Below are 20,061 nucleotides of genomic sequence, written 5' to 3' on the forward strand. Positions count from 1 at the left end.
CTGCGCTAAATCATGTCCCTGAGCACCACACCCAAACGGTTTTTCAACACGTGCAGGGATGGTGACTGCGCGGTGGTCCCCTTCTCTGGGGAACGTACCACATCTTCCTTGGAGGGCTATCTGTTCTTCACGGCTCGCAAGAGTTGCCTTCACAGGGTGAAGCCTCACGTCTCTTCTTCCATTGCTTTCTCAGTGCCCCCTTCCCTAGAACAAGCTGCCCGACTTTGCTGCCCACTGAGCCCAGGCTTCTGGACCCATCACCGCAGCATCACAGCAGCCAGGCAACGACACCTGAAATATTTTCGCACGTCCCACAGGGCACCCATAGCTAGAGGTTAGTTACTGCCTCCTTTACAAGTTCGGCCTCCTCCTCCTCCTCCCTTTCAGGTGATGGCCCTGCTTTATCCGCAGTCTCTTTTTGGCTTCTCAGAAAGAGCGGTCAGGCACGGGCACAGGCTGCCCAGGGAGCTGGGGGAGTCACCGTGCCCGGAGGCGTCCGAGAACCGTGGAGATGTGCTACTGAGGGACGTGGGTTAGTGGGCAGGATCAGATGTAGCTGGACGCTGGACTCGGTGATCTCAGAGGCCTTTTCCAACCTTACCGATTCTACCGCTCTCCCTCCTTTGGCCTCTGAGGAGGAGGTTCTCTCCTTACTAGGCCAGCTGACTTGCACAGCCTGGGCTTCCATCTTTCTGTGGGAGCGACTGACAGCGGCACAGTGGCTCCTCTGGCTGAGCTGGGAGGCCGCTGCAGGCACTGAGGCAGAAGAAGCCACTGTCACAAGGGCTGGGGCAGCAGCAGGCCTTGTCGCAGGGGCCGCAGCCACCTCAGGGCCTCTGGCAAGCACGGCAGCGACTGCAGAGGCTGCTGCCACGACTGTAGATACAGCAATGGAAGAGGCTTGCTACTTCACAAGGATACTCCACGTTCTCTACACGTACTGTAACTGCTCTGGAGGAAAAGGGGAAGCTGAAGGACAAAGGGACAGCGAGGAACGGCCGTACCCTCTCACCTGCAGTCTCACACTGCCGCCTGCCGCCTGCCGCCTGCCGGCTGCGGGCAGGAGGCGTCGAGGAGCTGCAGCGCAGGCCTCTGCCCCGGGCGGCCGGGCGGGCAGCGGGACGCGCTGCGGGGCGGGGGGGGGCGGCCTTCTCGCCTCGGCCGCCACGGCCGCGCGGCGGGCGCTCACGTCCCCCCCGCCGGAGCCCGTTCCGCCGTCGGGGAGGAGGGCGGCCGGAGCCAGTCCGGCACGGCTGCGGCGGGAGTTGCTGAGGGGGCGGCTCGGCCGCCGCTCCGCCTCGCCGGGCCAGGCGGGGAGCGGGCGCTCGCCTCTTCTGCCGGGGAGCGGGACGGCTCCCTCGCCCGCAGAGTACCGCTGCTCAGCGGCCAAAGCTCAGCTTCCCCTTCAGCGGCCGTACGGCCGCCCGCCCCGCGTGCCGCAGGCAGCCAGCGCTGCCCTGACGGCCGCCGAGGCCCTCCTCCCATCGGCCGCCTCGGAGCCGTGGCCGCCCCTGGGCTGCCGGCCGACCCGTCCCCGAGCACCCTCCCTCCCCCGGCAACCTCGGCAACCTGCTGCCCGCACTGGTGCGTGGGGGAAGCTCGGGCCGCTACCCGGGAACGGCCCCGTCCTGCCGTCCCCCTCCAACCCGCACGCACGCACGCACGTCCCACTCCCACTGCCACTGACACAGAGCAAGCACCGCAGGATGGATAGAAAGAGGATTTAATGGGACTGTAGCTGCGAGCTGGCTGTTCCCCGGTGCTCCGTTACGTCCTTCCACGCTGGGCCCTCCCACAGCCAAGTGGATGCTGATGACAAAAGCCGTGGGCACCCACGGCCCCTCTGCTTCCTCGATGTGCGCTCGCGGAAGGAGGTGGCATCGGGCCGGGTTGGCTCTCTGCACTTCCCACAGCGGTGACGTTGGCGTGGCAGCCGTTGTCCTCCACGGGCAGCACTGAAGCTGTTTGTGCTGCCTGTGCTGCTGCCCTGTATTCAGGCTGGGACTTGGGACGTGCCGGGGTGGCCAAGAGCCATGCGGGAACCTGCGGGGCCACCTCCTACCGCCAACATAGCCACTCAATGGAGCCATAGGCAATGCTACGCACCGTTGTCCCACGCGCTGGTGGCAGCAAGCAGGAGCAGATCCCGTGAGGCTGCCTTTGGGCACCTCTGTCTGCTTTGGAGCCCCACATCTCTTCCTCAGCATGCCTGGGGGGCGACTGCACGTGCCGGTTCGTATTTCTTATGCTGTGCTGCTCTGGCTTCTGTGCATCCCTCTTGGATCCCGCTGTCTTACAGCACTCACAATGCATTCGGCAGGACACAGGCAATGCAGAAGGCTCCTGGGCCTTGTTGTCCCAGCAACGTTGTCCCTGCTTTGGTTGATGAAGTCCCTCATGCGCAGGTGGACGCATGCAGGTGCAGGTGCAGGTCTGCGGGGGCTGCTCTGCGGCTCCCCTGCCTGGCTTGGAGCCCTGACAATTTGGCCGGTGGGCTGTGGGGGCCACCCGCTGCCACGAGTGCCAGCCATTCACGCTCTGCCTGCCTGCCTGCTCTGCACGTCTCCTGCCACAGACGGCACAGCTCAGACGCTGGCTGGCTGCACTGCAGCAGTCATCTTCCGTAGCCAGGCGTGAAGGTGCTGCTGCTGCTGGTCTTACTGTCTTTTGCATGTGGGGTACTTCTTGTGGACGCTTGGACAATCCAACAGGCTGCTGTTCCTTCTGCTCCCACCAACGTACAGCGGCACCTGTCTGCATGATGCTCTCACGTACAACTGTCCCCAGCTGTGTGGAGGAGCTGGGGGAGCTGCAGCAGGATAGGCTTCCTTGCTCCACCAGCTTTTCCAGGTCCCGCCAGGCCGCATCCCAGAACTCAGGGCCCAGAGTGGCCACGTGCTCTGGGAGAGCCGGCAACACCAGCTGCTGCAGCTCCTGCTCAGCTTTGCTGCAGCGGTTGCAGCTGGAGCAGGAGCACCGTGGCCCACGTGTCTGTCCCTCAGCACCTGCAAAACAGGAGGGGCATGAGCCACAGCAGGATGGACACTGGAGACAGCCTTTGTCCATCTGGCTGACCCGTAGTGTGCCAGGTCCTGGTCCACGGTTGGGCTCCTCCCATGGGTCCACCCAGGCCTCGCATGCATCAGGGCAAGCATGGGGTTTGGGGCTGAACCACAATAGACTCACTTGACTCAGAAGCTGATGCTCCACGCTGCACCTCACTCTGGTCATTGGCAGAGCTGCAGCAGGACAGGCTTCCTTGCTCCACCAGCTCCTCCAGGTCCCTCCAGGCCATCACCCAGAATTCAGGACCAGGAGTAGCCACGTGCTGCGGCAGCACCGATAGCACCAGCTGCTGCAGCTCCTGGTCAGCTTTGCTGCAGCGGTTGCAGCTGGAGCAGGAGCAAGATGTCCCAGACGTTGGTCTCTGAGCACCTGCAGAACAGGGAGGGGGACTGAGCCACAGCTCGACTGGACACCAGCGACAACCCTGTCCCATCTGGTCGACCTGAAGCGTGCCAGTTCCCAGTCCAGGGTGGGGCTCCTGGCATGGGCCCATCCCTGCCTGGCATGAATAAGACAAAGCCTGGGGCTTGGCACTGACCCACAGAGACCTACCTGACTCCGGTGCTGATGCTCCTCTCCTCCACCATCTCCTCAGTCGCAAGAGTCGTCTGCCAGCCTGCAGGCACATGAACGTGGCACAGTGAGGCTCCTGGGAAGCAACCCACGCAATCGGTTCCAAATCCCCCAGCCCTGAGTCCCACAGCCATCCTCAAACTCCCCTACCTGTAGGAACCAGATGGTGATGAGCAGGGAGACCCTGGCCACCAAGAACAGGACATACAGGAAGAAAAGGGTCATAGGGACAAGGAGAAAGCTGTCGTCAACCATCGCTCAAAGCCGGTCACGACCGCACTGGGAGAGGCAGGGTGCTGGTTGCTAGCTCATACTGAGTTGGCCGTGAGGTCACAATCCTTTGGGTGGGGACACCTCTGTGAGGTCACAGCCCCACAGCCCACATGGAAGCCAGTCAGTGCTTGCCCTCAGCATGCTGGTGGGAGAAGTTACGAATAAACCTGAGGATAATGAGAAAATGCTTCAAAATAAATTGCAGCTTACACATCAGGTGACAGTGTGCACCAGCTTGGGATCCAGCACCATCCTTGTGGTGTGCTGCTGCCACCTTCCCTTCAGATACCTGCCGTAGACACAGAGTAAAGGGGGAAGGTGCTTTTAGTCTGCTTTCTCTTCTCACTACCCTAGGGCGCTGTTAGCGGGTAATAAAGGAAATGAATCTTCCCCAGGCCTAAACTGCTTTGCCTAGGACGGTAACTGGTGAGCCATCTCCGCCTCCTTCTGGCAGGTTGATTATATCCCACTGCCCCAGACCAAGGATGGAAGCAACCACTGGATGGCTGGAAACATACCCTGTACTCCAGGCCACCACCCAAAACGCTATCCTGGGCCTTGAGAGCAGGAATTCTTTCTGGGGACACGGCACTCTAGAAAGAATTTGGTCGAACACGACACGTTTCTGAAATAACCTCATTGACATCTGTGCCAAAGAGCATGGCTTTGAGTGGGTGTATCACACTTTATCACGCACCAGCAGAGCCCACTCGGGGATCAAAGAATCACAGAACCACAGAACCACAGAATGGCCTGGGCTGAAGAGGACCTCAAAGACCATCTAGTTTCAACCCCCCTGCTATGTGCAGGGTCGCCAACAACCAGACCAGGCTGCCCAGAGCCACATCCAGCCTGGCCTTGAATGCCTGCAGGGATGGGGCATCCACAACCTCCTTGTGCAGCCTGTTCCAGTGCGTCACCACCCTCTGGGTGAAAAACTTCCTCCTAATATCCAACCTAAACCTCCTGTCTCAGTTTAAAACCGTTCCCCCCTGTCCTATCACTATCCACCCTTGTAAACAGCCGTTCCTCCTCCTGTTTATACGCTCCCATTGAGTACTGGAAGGGCACAATGAGGTCTCCCCGGAGATTTCTCTTCTCCAAACCAAACAAGCCCACTTCCCTCAACCTTTCCTCATAGGAGAGGTGCTCCAGCCCTCTGATCATCCTAGTGGGCCTCCTCTGTACCTGTTCCAAGAGCTCTGCATCTTTCTTGTGCTGGGGGCCCCAGGCCAGAACTCACTACTCCAGACGGGGCCTCACAAGAGCTGAGCAGAGGGGAACAATCTCCTCCCTCTCCCTGCTGGCCACCCCTCTTTTAATGCACACCAGGATATAGCTGGCCTTCTGGGCCGCAAGCGCACCCTGCCGCCTCGTGTCCAGCTTCTCGTCCACCAGGACCCCCATGTCCTTCTCAGCAGGGCTGCTCTCAAGGCGTTCTCAGAATCAGAGAATCAGACAATCACCAAGGTTGGAAAAGAACTCCAAGATCATCCTGTCCAACCGTTCACCTGCCACCAACAGTTCCCACTAAACCATGTCCCTCAACACAATGCCTAAACGTTCCTTGAGCACCTCCAGGGCCGGTGACTCCACCACCTCCATTCCAGCCCATTGCCTAACATCCAGCCTGAATCGCCCCTGGCGTAACTGGAGACCATGCAGGTGCAGGTCTGCGGGGGCTGCTCTGTGGCTCCCCTGCCTGGCTTGGAGCCCTGACGATTTGTCCGGTGGGCTGTGGGGGCCACCCGCTGCCACGAGTGCCAGCCATTCACGCTCTGCCTGCCTGCCTGCTCTGCACGTCACCTGTCACAGACGGCACAGCTCAGACGCTGGCTGGCTGCACTGCTGCAGTCTTCTACTTTAGCCAGGCGTGAAGGTACTGCTGCTGTTGTCTTTTGCATGTGGTTCTGCTGCTGTCTTTTGCATGTTGTGGACTACTTGTGGACGCGTGGACAATCCAACAGGCTGCTGTTCCTTCTGCTCCCACCAACGTATAGCTGCATCTGTTTGCATGATGCTCTCACGTACAACTGTCCCCAGCTGTGTGTAGGAGCAGGTCCCAGCATGCAGCTCATCAGCTCTTTGCCTTTCCTTGTCACAGCCCATCTCAGTTCTGTGTTGCCTGAGTTCCCTCTGCATCATTGGTTTCCCAGTGCATCTCTTGGGCACTGCTGTCGCTCGTTCGGGAGACACTCTGGTGGACCTGGTTAGGCCTGGTGGAGACACTGCCCACTTAGGAGGGGGCACGAGATTATCTGGCCTGCTTCCTTTTCCTGCACTTCTTTGGGCACCAAAGGAACACTGCGAGTTCTCTTCTCTGTCACAAGTCCCAACACCAACGTCTCTGCGGATTGGAGCTGGTCTTGCCCTCACACCTGCAGCGTCTGTGTAACTGCTGCACAGTCCTGGTGGATTCACCGCCCACTCTGGAAGTGGCACGAGATTATCCGGCCTCTGAGGCAGCCGTCCGTCTGGGAGGAGGATGCTGTCCCGCACAATGCATTCCTCTACTGGTGGCCGGGTAGAGGAGTCGACTGCACCATGCTTCTCTTCTCTTTTTCCCAGCAAGGAAGCCCGGTTTGCAACACTGAGGGGCCTGTGTTCCCTCTGGACCTTCAAGCGTTGTTCCCCATCAGACAGACTACTTGGTTTCCCTATGCATCTCTTGGACGGTATTTGTCCTGGAAACTCCTTCTTGATGGGGCGCAGCCCTGGTGGATACACCGCCCACTCTGGAAGTGGCACGAGATTATCTGGCCTCTGAGGCAGCCGTCCGTCTGGGAGGAGGATGCTGTCCCGCACAATGCAGTCCTCTGCTGGTGGCCGGCTGGACAAGCGGTCCTCAGAGGCATCTTCTGCTCTACTGGCTGCCTTGCCACCTTCATTCTTTGCCTGGGCAGGCTTTGTTGCCTGCAGATCCAGCTGTTGGAAGCAGCCTGGTTTCCCCACAGTAGCATGCCCGTGGTGCTGCAAAGAGGAGCCCGGACCATGCTGCTGAGAGGAGTGCAGGCAGCGGGCCTGGGTTTTGCACTGTGTGTGGGGCATGCCACTATGCATATGTCCATAGGCACAGACAGGGACCTGCTCTGTCGAGGCTCCTTGTTGCACATTAAGGGGGTTGTAGTTCTTTCTGGTAGAGCTCTCGGCCCTGGCGGAGCTGCAGCAGGATAGGCTGCCCCGCTCCACCAGCTCTGCCAGATCCCGCCAGGCCGCATCCCAGAACTCAGGGCCCAGAGTGGCCACGTGCTCTGGGAGAGCCGACAGCACCAGCTGCTGCAGCTCCTGGTCAGCTTTGCTGCAGCGGTTGCAGCTGGGGCAGGAGAACCGTGGCCCACACATCTGTCTCTCGACACCTGCAAAACAGGGAGTGGGCATGAGCCATAGCACGATGGTGCACCAGTTATGTGCCTGGCCCATCTGGCCGACCTGAAGCGTGCCAGGTCCTGGTCTAGGGTTGGGCTCCTCCCATAGGCCCATCCCTGCCTAGCAGGGCAGCATAGGGTTTGCAGTTGAGCCACAGGAGACTCACCTGACTCAGAAACTGATGCTCCTCTCTGCTTATCGCTCTGGTCATTGAGAGATCTGCAGCAGGATAGGCTTCCTTGCTCCACCAGATTTGCAAGGTCCTTCCAGGCCACCTCCCAGAATTCAGGGCCCAGAGTGGCCACGTGCTCCGTCAGTGCCGATAGCACCAGCTGCTGCAGCTCCTGCTCAGCTTTGCTGCAGCGGTTGCAGCTGGAGCAGAAGCACTGTGGGCCATGTGTCTGTCCCTCAGCACCTGCAAAACAGGGAGGGGGCATGAGCCACAGCTGGATAGTGCACCAGTGACAGTCTTTGCCCATCTGGCCGACCTGTAGTGTGCCAGGTCCTGGTCCAGGGTGGGTCTCCTCCCATGGGTCCACCCAGGCCTTGCATGCATCATGGCAAGGGTGGGATTTGGGGCTGAACCACAGAAGACTCACTTTACTCAGAAGCTGATGCTCCACGCTGCTCCTCGCTCTGGTCATTGGCAGAGCTGCAGCAGGAGAGGCTTCCTTGCTCCACCAGCTCCTCCAGGTCCCTCCAGGCCATCACCCAGAATTCAGGACCAGGAGTAGCCACGTGCTGCGGCAGCACCGATAGCACCAGCTGCTGCAGCTCCTGGTCAGCTTTGCTGCAGCGGTTGCAGCTGGAGCAGGAGCAAGATGGCCCAGACGTTGGTCTCTGAGCACTTGCAGAACAGGGAGGGGGACTGAGCCACAGCATGATAGGACACCAGTGACACCCATGTCCCATCTGGCCGACCTGAAGCGTGCCAGTTCCCAGTCCAGGGTGGGGCTCCTGGCATGGGCCCATCCCTGCCTGGCACGAATAAGACAAAGCCTGGGGCTTGGCACTGACCCACAGGAGACCCACCTGACTCCGGTGCTGATGCTCCTCTCCTCCACCATCTCCTCAGTCGCAAGAGTCGTCTGCCAGCCTGCAGGCACATGAACGTGGCACAGTGAGGCTCCTGGGAAGCAACCCATGCAAATGCCCGGTTCCAAATCCCCCAGCCCTGAGTCCCACAGCCCTATACAACCCCATCCTCAAACTCCCCTACCTGTAGGAACCAGATGGTGATGAGCAGGGAGACCCTGGCCACCAAGAACAGAACATACAGGAAGAAAAGGTCGATAGCGACACGGACAAAGCTGTCGTCAACCATCGCTCAAAGCCGGTCACGACCGCACTGGGAGAGGCAGGGTGCTGGTTGCTAGCTCATACTGAGTTGGCCGTGAGGTCACAATCCTTTGGGTGGGGACACCTCTGTGAGGTCACAGCCCCACAGCCCACATGGAAGCCAGTCAGTGCTTGCCCTCAGCATGCTGGTGGGAGAAGTTACGAACAAACCTGAGGATAATGAGAAAATGCTTCAAAATAAATTGCAGCTTACACATCAGGTGACAGTGTGCGCCAGCCTGGGATCCAGCACCATCCTTGTGGTGTGCCGCTGCCACCTTCCCTTCAGATACCTGCCGCAGACACAGAGTAAAGGGGGAAGGTGCTTTTAGTCTGCTTTCTCTTCTCACTATCCTAGGGCGCTGTTAGCGGGTAATAAAGGAAATGAATCTTCCCCAGGCCTAAACTGCTTTGCCTAGGACGGTAACTGGTGAGCCATCTCCGCCTCCTTCTGGCAGGTTGATTATATCACACAGCCCCAGACCAAGGATGGAAGCAACCACTGGATGGCTGGAAACATATCCCGTACTCCAAGCCACCACGGAAAACACGAGCCGGGACTTGAAAGCAGGAATTCTTTCTGGGGACACGGCACCCTAGAAAGAATTCAGTCAAACACGACTTGTTTCTGAAATAACTTCATCAACGACTGCCAAAGAGCATGGCTTTGAGTGGGTATATCACACTCTTTATCACATACCAGCAGAGCCCACGCGGGAATCACAGAATCACAGAACCACGAAATTACAGAATCACAGAATCATAGAACAGGCTGGGTTGAAAAGGACCACAAAGATCATCAAGTTTCAACCCCCCTGCTATGTGCAGGGTCGCCAACCACCAGACCAGGCTGCCCAGAGCCACATCCAGCCTGGCCTTGAATGCCTCCAGGGATGGGGCATCCACAGCCTCCTTGGGCAGCCTGTTCCAGTGCGTCACCACCCTCTGGGTGAAAAGCTTCCTCCTAATATCTCACCTAAACCTCCCCTGTCTCAGTTTAAAACCATTCCCCCTTGTCCTACCACTATCAACCCGTCTAAACAGTCAGTCCCCCTCCTGTTTATACAGTCCCTTTGAGTACTGGAAGGCCACAGTGAGTTCTCCCCGGAGCCTTCTCTTCTCCACGCTAAACAAACCCAGTTCCCTCAGCCTTTCTTCAAAGGAGAGGTGCTCCAGCCCTCTGATCATCCTAGTGGCCCTCCTCTGAACCTGTTCCAAGAGCTCTGCGTCTTTCTTGTACTGGGGGCCCCAGGCCAGAACTCAGTACTCCAGATGGGACCTCATAAGAGCTGAGCAGAAGGGAACAATCACCTCCCTCTCCCTGCCGGACATCCCTTTTATAATGCAGCCCAGAACACAGTTAGCCTTCCAGGCCGCAAGCGCATACTGCTGGCTCATGTCCAGCTTCTTGTCCACCAGGGCCCCCAAGTCCTTCTCTGCAGGGCTGCTCTTAAGGAGTTCTTAGAATCAGAGAATCATAGCACCACCGCGATTGGAAAAGAACTCCAAGATCATCCAGTCCAACCGTTCACCTGCCACCAATAGTTCCCACTAAACTATGTCCCTCAACACAATGTTTTAACGTTCCTTGAACACCTCCAGGGCCGGTGACTCCACCACCTCCCTGGGCAGCCCATTCCAGCACCTGACCACTCTTTTGGAGAAGTATTTCCTAACGTCCAGCCTGAATCTCCCCTGGCGCAACTGCCATTCCCTGTAGTCCTACCACTAGTTACATGAGAGAGGAGGCTGACCCCCAGCTCACTACAACCTCCCTTCATGGAGTTATTGACAGTGATAAGGTCTCCCCCGAGCCTCCTCTTCTCCAGGCTGAACCATCCCAGCTCCCTCAGCCGCTCCTCAAAAGCCCTGTGCTCTGGACCCCTCACCAGCTTCACTTCCCTTCTCTGGACACACACTCCAGGGCCTCGATGTCTTTCTTGTAGTGAGGGGCCCCAAACTCAACACACAGTACTCAAGGTGCGGCCTCACAGGCCTGAGTTCAGAGGGACCACTGCTTCCCTGCTCCTGCTGGCAGCACTATTTCTGATACAAGCCAGGATGCCATTGGCCTTCTTGTCCACCTGAGCTCACTGCGGGCTCATGTTCAGCTGAGCATTAGCCGATATCCCCAAATCCGTTTCCTCTTCACAGCCTCCCAGCTGCTCTGCCTCAAGCCTGGAACATCGCCTGGGGTTGCTGTGGTCAAAGTGCAGGACCCAGCACTACTCACTGCAGGTCTGTGGGGGCCACCCTGTAGCTCCCCTGCCTGGCTTGGAGACCTGGCAATTTGTCCTGGGGGCTGTGGGTGCCACCGGCTGCCACACGTGCTGGCTATTCACTGTCAGCCTGCCTGCCTGCCTGGTCTGCAATTCTCCTCTCAGCGAGGGGGCTGCTCAGACGCAGGCCGGCTGCAGTTCTGCAGTCATCTTCTGTAGCCAGGCGTGAAGGTGCTGCTGCTGCTGGTATTACTGTCTTTTGCATGTGGGGTACTTCTTGTGGACGCTTGGACAATCCAACAGGCTGCTGTTCCTTCTGCTCCCACCAACGTATAGCTGCATCTGTTTGCATGATGCTCTCACGTACAACTGTCTGCAGCTGTGTGTAGGAGCAGGTCCCAGCATGCAGCTCACCAGCCCTTTGCCTTTCCTTGCCACAGCCCATCTCAGTTTTGTGTTGCCCGAGTTCCCTCAGGACCCTCTGTCCTTGCGCAGAGGGAGGGCTTGGTTTCCCCATGCATCTCTCGGGCGCTGCTGTCGCTCATTCGGGAGACACTCTGGTGGACCTGGTTAGGCCTGGTGGAGACACTGCCCACTTAGGAGGGGGCACGAGATTATCTGGCCTGCTTCCTTTTCCTGCACTTCTTTGGGCACCAAAGGAACACTGCGAGTTCTCTTCTCTGTCACAAGTCCCAACACCAACGTCTCTGCGGACTGGAGCTGGTCTTGCTGTGTAACTGCAAGCCGCTGTGTAACTGCTGCGCAGTCCTGGTGGATACACCGCCCACTCTGGAAGTGGCACGAGATTATCCGGCCTCTGAGGCAGCCGTCCGTCTGGGAGGAGGATGCTCTGGCAGACAGGACAATGCAGTCCTCTGCTGGTGGCCGGCTGGACAAGCAGTCCTCAGTGGCATCTTCTACTGCTCTGCTGGCTGCCTTGCCACCTTCATTCTTTGCCTGGGCAGGCTTTGTTGCCATCAGATCCTGCCGACGGACGCAGCCTGGTTTCCCCATGGTGCTGCAAAGAGGAGCCCTGACCACGCTGCAGAAAGGACTGCAGGCAGCGGGCCTGGGTTTTGCACTGCGTGTGGGGCATGCCACTATGCATGTGTCCATAGGCACGGACAGGGACCTGCTCTGTCGAGGCTCACCTGACTCCCGTGCTGCTGCTCCCTGCTGCTCCCTGCTGCTCCTCGCTCACGGCAATCGGGCAGCTGCAGAAGGACAGGCAGCCCTGCTCCGCTACCTCTGCCAGGTCCCTGCAAGCCACCTCCTGAAACTCAGGGCCCAGAATCGTCACGTGCTCAGGCAGCCCCAACAGCACCAGCTGCTGCAGCTCCTGCACTGCTTTGCCGCAGCGTTTGCATCTGGAACAGAAGCACGGTGGCCCACAAGTCTGTCTTCTGCTCCCACCAACCTACAGTTGCACCTGTCTGCATGATGCTCTTGTGTACAACTGTCCCCAGCTGTGTGAAGGAGCAGGTCCCAGCATGCAGCTCACCAGCCCTTTGCCTTTCCTTGCCACAGCCAATCTCACTTCTGTGTTGCCACTTGACTCACAAACCGATGCTCCTTGCTGCTTCTCGCTCTGGTCATTGGCAGAGCTGCAGCAGGACAGGCTTCCTTGGTCCACCAGCTTCGCCAGGTCCTTCCAGGCCCCCTCCCAGACAGAACTCAGGACCTGGAGTAACCACGTGCTCAGGCATCACCGTTAGCACCAGCTGCTGCTGCTCCTGGTCAGCTTTGCTGCAGCGGTTGCAGCTGGAGCAGGAGCACCGTGGCCCACAAGTCTGTCTTCTGCTCCCACCAACCTACAGTTGCACCTGTCTGCATGATGCTCTCGTGTACAACTGTCCCCAGCTGTGTGAAGGAGCAGGTCCCAGCATGCAGCTCACCAGCCCTTTGCCTTTCCTTGCCACAGCCAATCTCACTTCTGTGTTGCCCGAGTTCCCTCGGGACACACAAGCAGTGTTCTTGTTCAGGGGACGGGCTTGGTTCCCCCATGCATCTCTCGGGCGCTGCTGTCGCTCCTTCGGGAGACTGTCTGGTGGACCTGGCAAGGCCCGGTGGAGACACTGCCCACTTAGGAGGGGGCACGAGATTATCCGGCCTCTGAGGCAGCCGTCTGTCTGGGAGGAGGATGTTCTCACGCACAATGCACTGAGGGCACCTGGGAACCCCCTGTCCCATCTGGCCGACCTTTAGTGTGCCAGGATGCATCAGGGCAAGCATGGCGTCTGGGACTGAGCCGCAGGAGACACCTGACTCTGGTGATGCTGTTCCTCGCCTCTCCTGCCACTGGGGGAGCAGCAGCAGGACAGGACGCCCTGCTCCACTACCTCTGCCAGGTCACTCCACGCCACCTCCCAAAACTCAGGGCCAAGAGTGGCCACGTGCTCAGGCAGCCCCGGTAACAGCAGCTGCTGCAGCTCGTGCACAGCTTTGCTGCAGCGGCTGCCGCTGAGGCAGGAGCACCACGGCCCACGCGTCTGTCTGTCGGCACCTGCAAAACAGGGAGGGGGCCTGAGCCACAGCACGATGGGGAACCTGGGAAGCCCTTGTCCAACGTAGCCAACCTGCAGCGTGCCAGGTCCCGGTCCATGGCTGGGCTCCTCGCATGGGCCCATTCCCAGCTTGGAAAAGACCTCCGAGATCATCAAGTGCAACCGCAACCTAAGCACGCTACCCTAACGCTAACAAGCCTGCGCTAAATCATGTCCCTGAGCACCACACCCAAACGGTTTTTCAACACGTGCAGGGATGGTGACTGCGCGGTGGTCCCCTTCTCTGGGGAACGTACCACATCTTCCTTGGAGGGCTATCTGTTCTTCACGGCTCGCAAGAGTTGCCTTCACAGGGTGAAGCCTCACGTCTCTTCTTCCATTGCTTTCTCAGTGCCCCCTTCCCTAGAACAAGCTGCCCGACTTTGCTGCCCACTGAGCCCAGGCTTCTGGACCCATCACCGCAGCATCACAGCAGCCAGGCAACGACACCTGAAATATTTTCGCACGTCCCACAGGGCACCCATAGCTAGAGGTTAGTTACTGCCTCCTTTACAAGTTCGGCCTCCTCCTCCCTTTCAGGTGATGGCCCTGCTTTATCCGCAGTCTCTTTTTGGCTTCTCAGAAAGAGCGGTCAGGCACGGGCACAGGCTGCCCAGGGAGCTGGGGGAGTCACCGTGCCCGGAGGCGTCCGAGAACCGTGGAGATGTGCTACTGAGGGACGTGGGTTAGTGGGCAGGATCAGATGTAGCTGGACGCTGGACTCGGTGATCTCAGAGGCCTTTTCCAACCTTACCGATTCTACCGCTCTCCCTCCTTTGGCCTCTGAGGAGGAGGTTCTCTCCTTACTAGGCCAGCTGACTTGCACAGCCTGGGCTTCCATCTTTCTGTGGGAGCGACTGACAGCGGCACAGTGGCTCCTCTGGCTGAGTTGGGAGGCCGCTGCAGGCACTGAGGCAGAAGAAGCCACTGTCACAAGGGCTGGGGCAGCAGCAGGCCTTGTCGCAGGGGCCGCAGCCACCTCAGGGCCTCTGGCAAGCACGGCAGCGACTGCAGAGGCTGCTGCCACGACTGTAGATACAGCAATGGAAGAGGCTTGCTACTTCACAAGGATACTCCACGTTCTCTACACGTACTGTAACTGCTCTGGAGGAAAAGGGGAAGCTGAAGGACAAAGGGACAGCGAGGAACGGCCGTACCCTCTCACCTGCAGTCTCACACTGCCGCCTGCCGCCTGCCGCCTGCCGGCTGCGGGCAGGAGGCGTCGAGGAGCTGCAGCGCAGGCCTCTGCCCCGGGCGGCCGGGCGGGCAGCGGGACGCGCTGCGGGGCGGGGGGGGGCGGCCTTCTCGCCTCGGCCGCCACGGCCGCGCGGCGGGCGCTCACGTCCCCCCCGCCGGAGCCCGTTCCGCCGTCGGGGAGGAGGGCGGCCGGAGCCAGTCCGGCACGGCTGCGGCGGGAGTTGCTGAGGGGGCGGCTCGGCCGCCGCTCCGCCTCGCCGGGCCAGGCGGGGAGCGGGCGCTCGCCTCTTCTGCCGGGGAGCGGGACGGCTCCCTCGCCCGCAGAGTACCGCTGCTCAGCGGCCAAAGCTCAGCTTCCCCTTCAGCGGCCGTACGGCCGCCCGCCCCGCGTGCCGCAGGCAGCCAGCGCTGCCCTGACGGCCGCCGAGGCCCTCCTCCCATCGGCCGCCTCGGAGCCGTGGCCGCCCCTGGGCTGCCGGCCGACCCGTCCCCGAGCACCCTCCCTCCCCCGGCAACCTCGGCAACCTGCTGCCCGCACTGGTGCGTGGGGGAAGCTCGGGCCGCTACCCGGGAACGGCCCCGTCCTGCCGTCCCCCTCCAACCCGCACGCACGCACGCACGTCCCACTCCCACTGCCACTGACACAGAGCAAGCACCGCAGGATGGATAGAAAGAGGATTTAATGGGACTGTAGCTGCGAGCTGGCTGTTCCCCGGTGCTCCGTTACGTCCTTCCACGCTGGGCCCTCCCACAGCCAAGTGGATGCTGATGACAAAAGCCGTGGGCACCCACGGCCCCTCTGCTTCCTCGATGTGCGCTCGCGGAAGGAGGTGGCATCGGGCCGGGTTGGCTCTCTGCACTTCCCACAGCGGTGACGTTGGCGTGGCAGCCGTTGTCCTCCACGGGCAGCACTGAAGCTGTTTGTGCTGCCTGTGCTGCTGCCCTGTATTCAGGCTGGGACTTGGGACGTGCCGGGGTGGCCAAGAGCCATGCGGGAACCTGCGGGGCCACCTCCTACCGCCAACATAGCCACTCAATGGAGCCATAGGCAATGCTACGCACCGTTGTCCCACGCGCTGGTGGCAGCAAGCAGGAGCAGATCCCGTGAGGCTGCCTTTGGGCACCTCTGTCTGCTTTGGAGCCCCACATCTCTTCCTCAGCATGCCTGGGGGGCGACTGCACGTGCCGGTTCGTATTTCTTATGCTGTGCTGCTCTGGCTTCTGTGCATCCCTCTTGGATCCCGCTGTCTTACAGCACTCACAATGCATTCGGCAGGACACAGGCAATGCAGAAGGCTCCTGGGCCTTGTTGTCCCAGCAACGTTGTCCCTGCTTTGGTTGATGAAGTCCCTCATGCGCAGGTGGATGCATGCAGGTGCAGGTGCAGGTCTGCGGGGGCTGCTCTGCGGCTCCCCTGCCTGGCTTGGAGCCCTGACGATTTGTCCTGGGGGCTGTGGGTGCCACCGGCTGCCACACGTGCTGGCTATTCACTGTCAGCCTGCCTGCCTGCCTGGTCTGCAATTCTCCTCTCAGCGAGGGGGCTGCTCAGACGCAGGCCGGCTGCAGTTCTGCAGTCATCTTCTGTAGCCAGGCGTGAAGGTGCTGCTGCTGCTGGTCTTACTGTCTTTTGCATGTGGGGTACTTCTTGTGGACGCTTGGACAATCCAACAGGCTGCTGTTCCTTCTGCTCCCACCAACGTATAGTTGCATCTGTTTGCATGATGCTCTCACGTACAACTGTCTGCAGCTGTGTGTAGGAGCAGGTCCCAGCATGCAGCTCACCAGCCCTTTGCCTTTCCTTGCCACAGCCCATCTCAGTTTTGTGTTGCCCGAGTTCCCTCGGGACCCTCTGTCCTTGCGCAGAGGGAGGGCTTGGTTTCCCCATGCATCTCTCGGGCGCTGCTGTCGCTCATTCGGGAGACACTCTGGTGGACCTGGTTAGGCCTGGTGGAGACACTGCCCACTTAGGAGGGGGCACGAGATTATCTGGCCTGCTTCCTTTTCCTGCACTTCTTTGGGCACCAAAGGAACACTGCGAGTTCTCTTCTCTGTCACAAGTCCCAACACCAACGTCTCTGCGGACTGGAGCTGGTCTTGCTGTGTAACTGCAAGCCGCTGTGTAACTGCTGCGCAGTCCTGGTGGATACACCGCCCACTCTGGAAGTGGCACGAGATTATCCGGCCTCTGAGGCAGCCGTCCGTCTGGGAGGAGGATGCTCTGGCAGACAGGACAATGCAGTCCTCTGCTGGTGGCCGGCTGGACAAGCAGTCCTCAGTGGCATCTTCTACTGCTCTGCTGGCTGCCTTGCCACCTTCATTCTTTGCCTGGGCAGGCTTTTTGCCATCAGATCCTGCCGATGGAAGCAGCCTGGTTTCCCCATGGTGCTGCAAAGAGGAGCCCTGACCACGCTGCAGAAAGGACTGCAGGCAGCAGGCCTGGGTTTTGCAGTGCGTGTGGGGCATGCCACTATGCATGTGTCCATAGGCACGGACAGGGACCTGCACTGTCAAGGCTCCTTGGTGCACATTAAGGGACTTGTTGCTCCTTCTGGTAGAGCTCTCTACCCTGGGGGAGCTGCACCAGGTAGGTTGCCCTGCTTCACCAGCTCTGCCATGTCCCGCCAGGCCGCATCCAGAACTCAGGGCCCAGAGTGGCCAGGTGCTCAGGCAGCCTCAATAGCACCAGCTACAGCTGCTGCACAGCTTTGCTACAGCAGTTGCAGCTGGGGCAGCAGCACCATGGCCCAGACATCTGTCTGTCAGCACCTGCAAAACAGGGAGGAAGAATGAGCCACAGCACGATGGGGCACCAGGGACGCCCTTGGCCCCTCTGACCGACCTGCAGCGTGCCACGTCCTGGTCCAGGGTTGGGCTCCTGACATGGGCCCATCCTTCCCTAGCATGCATCAGGGCAAGCATGGGCTTTGTGGCTGAGCCACAGGAGGCTCACCTGACTCCAGGACTGCTGCTCCACGTCGCTCCTTTCTCTGGTACGGGGCAGATGCAGCAGCACAGGATGCCCCACTCCACTCTCTCCAACAGGTCCGTCCAGGCCACCACCCAGAATTCAGGGCTTAGAGCGGCCACGTGCTCAGGCAGCCCCGACAGCACCAGCTGCTGCAGCTCCTGCACCGCTTTGCTGCTGCGGTTGCAGCTGGAGCAGGAGCACCGTGGCCCACGTGTCTGTCCCTCAGCACCTGCAAAACAGGAGGGGCATGAGCCACAGCAGGATGGACACTGGAGACAGCCTTTGCCCATCTGGCCGACCTGTAGTGTGCCAGGTCCTGGTCCAGGGTTGGGCTCCTCCCATGGGTCCACCCAGGCCTTGCATGCATCAGGGCAAGCATGGGGCTTGGGGCTGAACCACAGGAGACTCACTTGACTCGCAAGCTGATGCTCCACGCTGCTCCTCGCTCTGGTCATTGGCAGAGCTGCAGCAGGACAGGCTGCCCTGCTGCACCAGCTCCTCCAGGTCCCTCAAGCCCAGAATTCAGCACCTGGAGTGGCCACGTGCTCCGGCAGCACCGATAGCACCAGCTGCTGCAGATCCTGCACCGCTTTGCTGCAGCGGTTGCAGTTCAGGCAGGAGCAACATGGCCCTCACCTCTGTCTCTCGGGACCTGCAAAAAAGAAAGGGGGCCTGAGCCACAGCACCATGGGGCATCTCTGAAGCCCGTGGCCCATTAGGATGACCTGCAGTATGCCAGGCCCTGATCCAGGGCTCCAGGGTTAGGCTTCTCCCATGGGCCCATCCATGCCTCGCATGCATCAGGGCAAGTTCAGGCAAACTGAGAACAGTTCCAGACCCCATGCTTGTCTCTGGACAGACAACAGGAGACTCACCTGACTCTGGTGATGCTGCTCCTCGCCTCTCCTGGCGCTGGGGGAGCAGCAGCAGGACAGCATGCCCTGCCCCACTACCTCTGCCAGGTCCCTCCAGGCTGCCTCCCGGAACTCAGGGCCCAGATTGGCCACGTGCTCAGGCAGCCCCGACAGCAGCAGCTGCTGCAGCTCTGGTACAGCTTTGAAGAGGCGGTTGCAGCTGAGGCAGCAGCACCTTGTCCCACACGTCTGTCTGTGGGTACTGTAAAAAAAGGGAGGGGTCATGAGCCAATGATGGGGAACCTGGGAAGCTTTTGTCCCAGCTGGCCGACCTGTGGCATGCCAGGTCCCGGTCCAGGGTGGGGCTCCTCCCATGGGCCCACCCCTCCCCAGGATGCATCAGGGCAAGCACTGGGTCTGCGGCTGAGCCACAGGAGACTCACTTGACTCGCAAACCGATGCTCCTCGCTGCTTCTCGCTCTGGTCATTGGCAGAGCTGCAGCAGGACAGGCTTCCTTGCTCCACCAGCTTCGCCAGGTCCTTCCAGGCCCCCTCCCAGACAGAACTCAGGACCTGGAGTAACCACGTGCTCCAGCAGCACCGATAGCACCAGCTGCTGCAGATCCTGCTCAGCTTGCCTGCAGCGGTTGCAGCTGGAGCAGGAGCAAGATGGCCCAGACGTCGGTCTCTCAGCACCTGCAGAACAGGGAGGGGGCGTGAGCCACAACACGATAGTGCACCAGTGACACCCACGTCCCATCTGGCCGACCTTTAGTGTGCCAGGTCCTGGCCCAGGGTTGGGCTCCTGGCATGGGCCCATCCCTCCCTAGCGTGCATCAGGGCAAGCACTGGGTCTGGGGCTGAGCCACTGGAGACTCACCTGACTCCAGGGCTGCTGCACCCTGCTGCTCCTCGCTCACGGCATTCGGGCAGCTGCAGAAGGACAGGCAGCCCCGCTCCGCTACCTCTGCCAGGTCCCTGCAAGCCACCTCCTGAAACTCAGGGCCCAGAATCGTCACGTGCTCAGGCAGCCCCAACAGCACCAGCTGCTGCAGCTCCTGCACTGCTTTGCTGCAGCGTTTGCAGCTGGAGCAGGAGCACCGTGGCCCTCAAGTCTGTCTTCTGCTCCCACCAACCTACAGTTGCACCTGTCTGCATGATGCTCTCGTCTACAACTGTCCCCAGCTGTGTGTAGGAGCAGATCCCAGCATGCAGCTCATCAGCTCTTCGCCTTTCCTTGCCACAGCCAATCTCACTTCTGTGTTGCCCGAGTTCCCTCGGGACACACAAGCAGTGTTCTTGCTCAGAGGGTGGGCTTGGTTTCCCCATGCATCTCTCGTGCGCTGCTGTTGCTCGTTCGGGAGACACACTGTGCTGAGTGCCCACGAGCGGCCACGTGCTCAGGCAGCCCCGACAGCACCAGCTGCTGCAGCTCGTGCACAGCTCTGATGCTGCGGTTGCAGCTGGGGCAGCAGCACCATGGCCATCACGTCTATCTCTCGGGACCTGCGAAAAAGAAAGAGGGCCTGAGCCAGAGCAGGAAGGTGCATCTGGGAAGCCCATGGCTTATTAGGCTGACCTGCAGTATGCCAGGTCCTGGTCCAGGGTTGGGCCCCTCCCATGGGCCCATTCCTTCCCTCATATCGATCAGGGCAAGCATGGGG

General features: G+C 60.1%; 1 protein-coding gene and 1 long non-coding RNA gene across 3 annotated transcripts; both read right to left on the reverse strand.

Annotated features, from left to right (window-relative positions):
• Positions 1-1,707: 1,707 nt before the first annotated feature.
• LOC101752313 lies at positions 1,708-4,747 on the reverse strand. 2 transcript variants are annotated; one of them, XM_040656212.2, is made up of 3 exons: positions 3,619-4,747; positions 3,187-3,435; positions 1,708-3,005 (listed from the first exon to the last, which is right to left on the reverse strand). In XM_040656212.2, the coding sequence occupies exons 1-3, from the start codon at positions 3,692-3,694 to the stop codon at positions 2,059-2,061; spliced, it is 1,272 nt and encodes a 423-aa protein (XP_040512146.1). In that variant the 5' UTR covers positions 3,695-4,747; the 3' UTR covers positions 1,708-2,058. The 2 variants fall into 2 exon arrangements, with proteins under 2 accessions (XP_040512146.1, XP_040512145.1); XM_040656211.1 differs by lacking the exon at positions 3,619-4,747 and having other exon boundaries at positions 3,187-3,608.
• Positions 4,748-15,238: 10,491 nt separating this feature from the next.
• Positions 15,239-18,455, reverse strand: LOC107051921. The gene is made up of 4 exons (XR_005843056.2): positions 18,419-18,455; positions 17,954-18,195; positions 17,526-17,772; positions 15,239-17,341 (listed from the first exon to the last, which is right to left on the reverse strand). It is a non-coding gene; the product is annotated as an uncharacterized LOC107051921 (long non-coding RNA).
• Positions 18,456-20,061: the final 1,606 nt, after the last annotated feature.

This window comes from Gallus gallus, chromosome Z, assembly GCF_016699485.2.
Source record: "Gallus gallus isolate bGalGal1 chromosome Z, bGalGal1.mat.broiler.GRCg7b, whole genome shotgun sequence".
Lineage (NCBI taxonomy): Eukaryota > Metazoa > Chordata > Aves > Galliformes > Phasianidae > Gallus > Gallus gallus.

Bases quoted from the DNA above. Each gene is read 5' to 3' on its own strand.
- LOC101752313 (XM_040656211.1), bottom strand. From the start codon at position 3,559: ATGGGCCCATGCCAGGAGCCCCACCCTGGACTGGGAACTGGCACGCTT. The intron at 3,006-3,186 runs GTGAGTCTATTG...CCTGTTTTGCAG, and splicing joins AGCATCAGCTTCTGAGTCAA to GTGCTGAGGGACAGACACGT.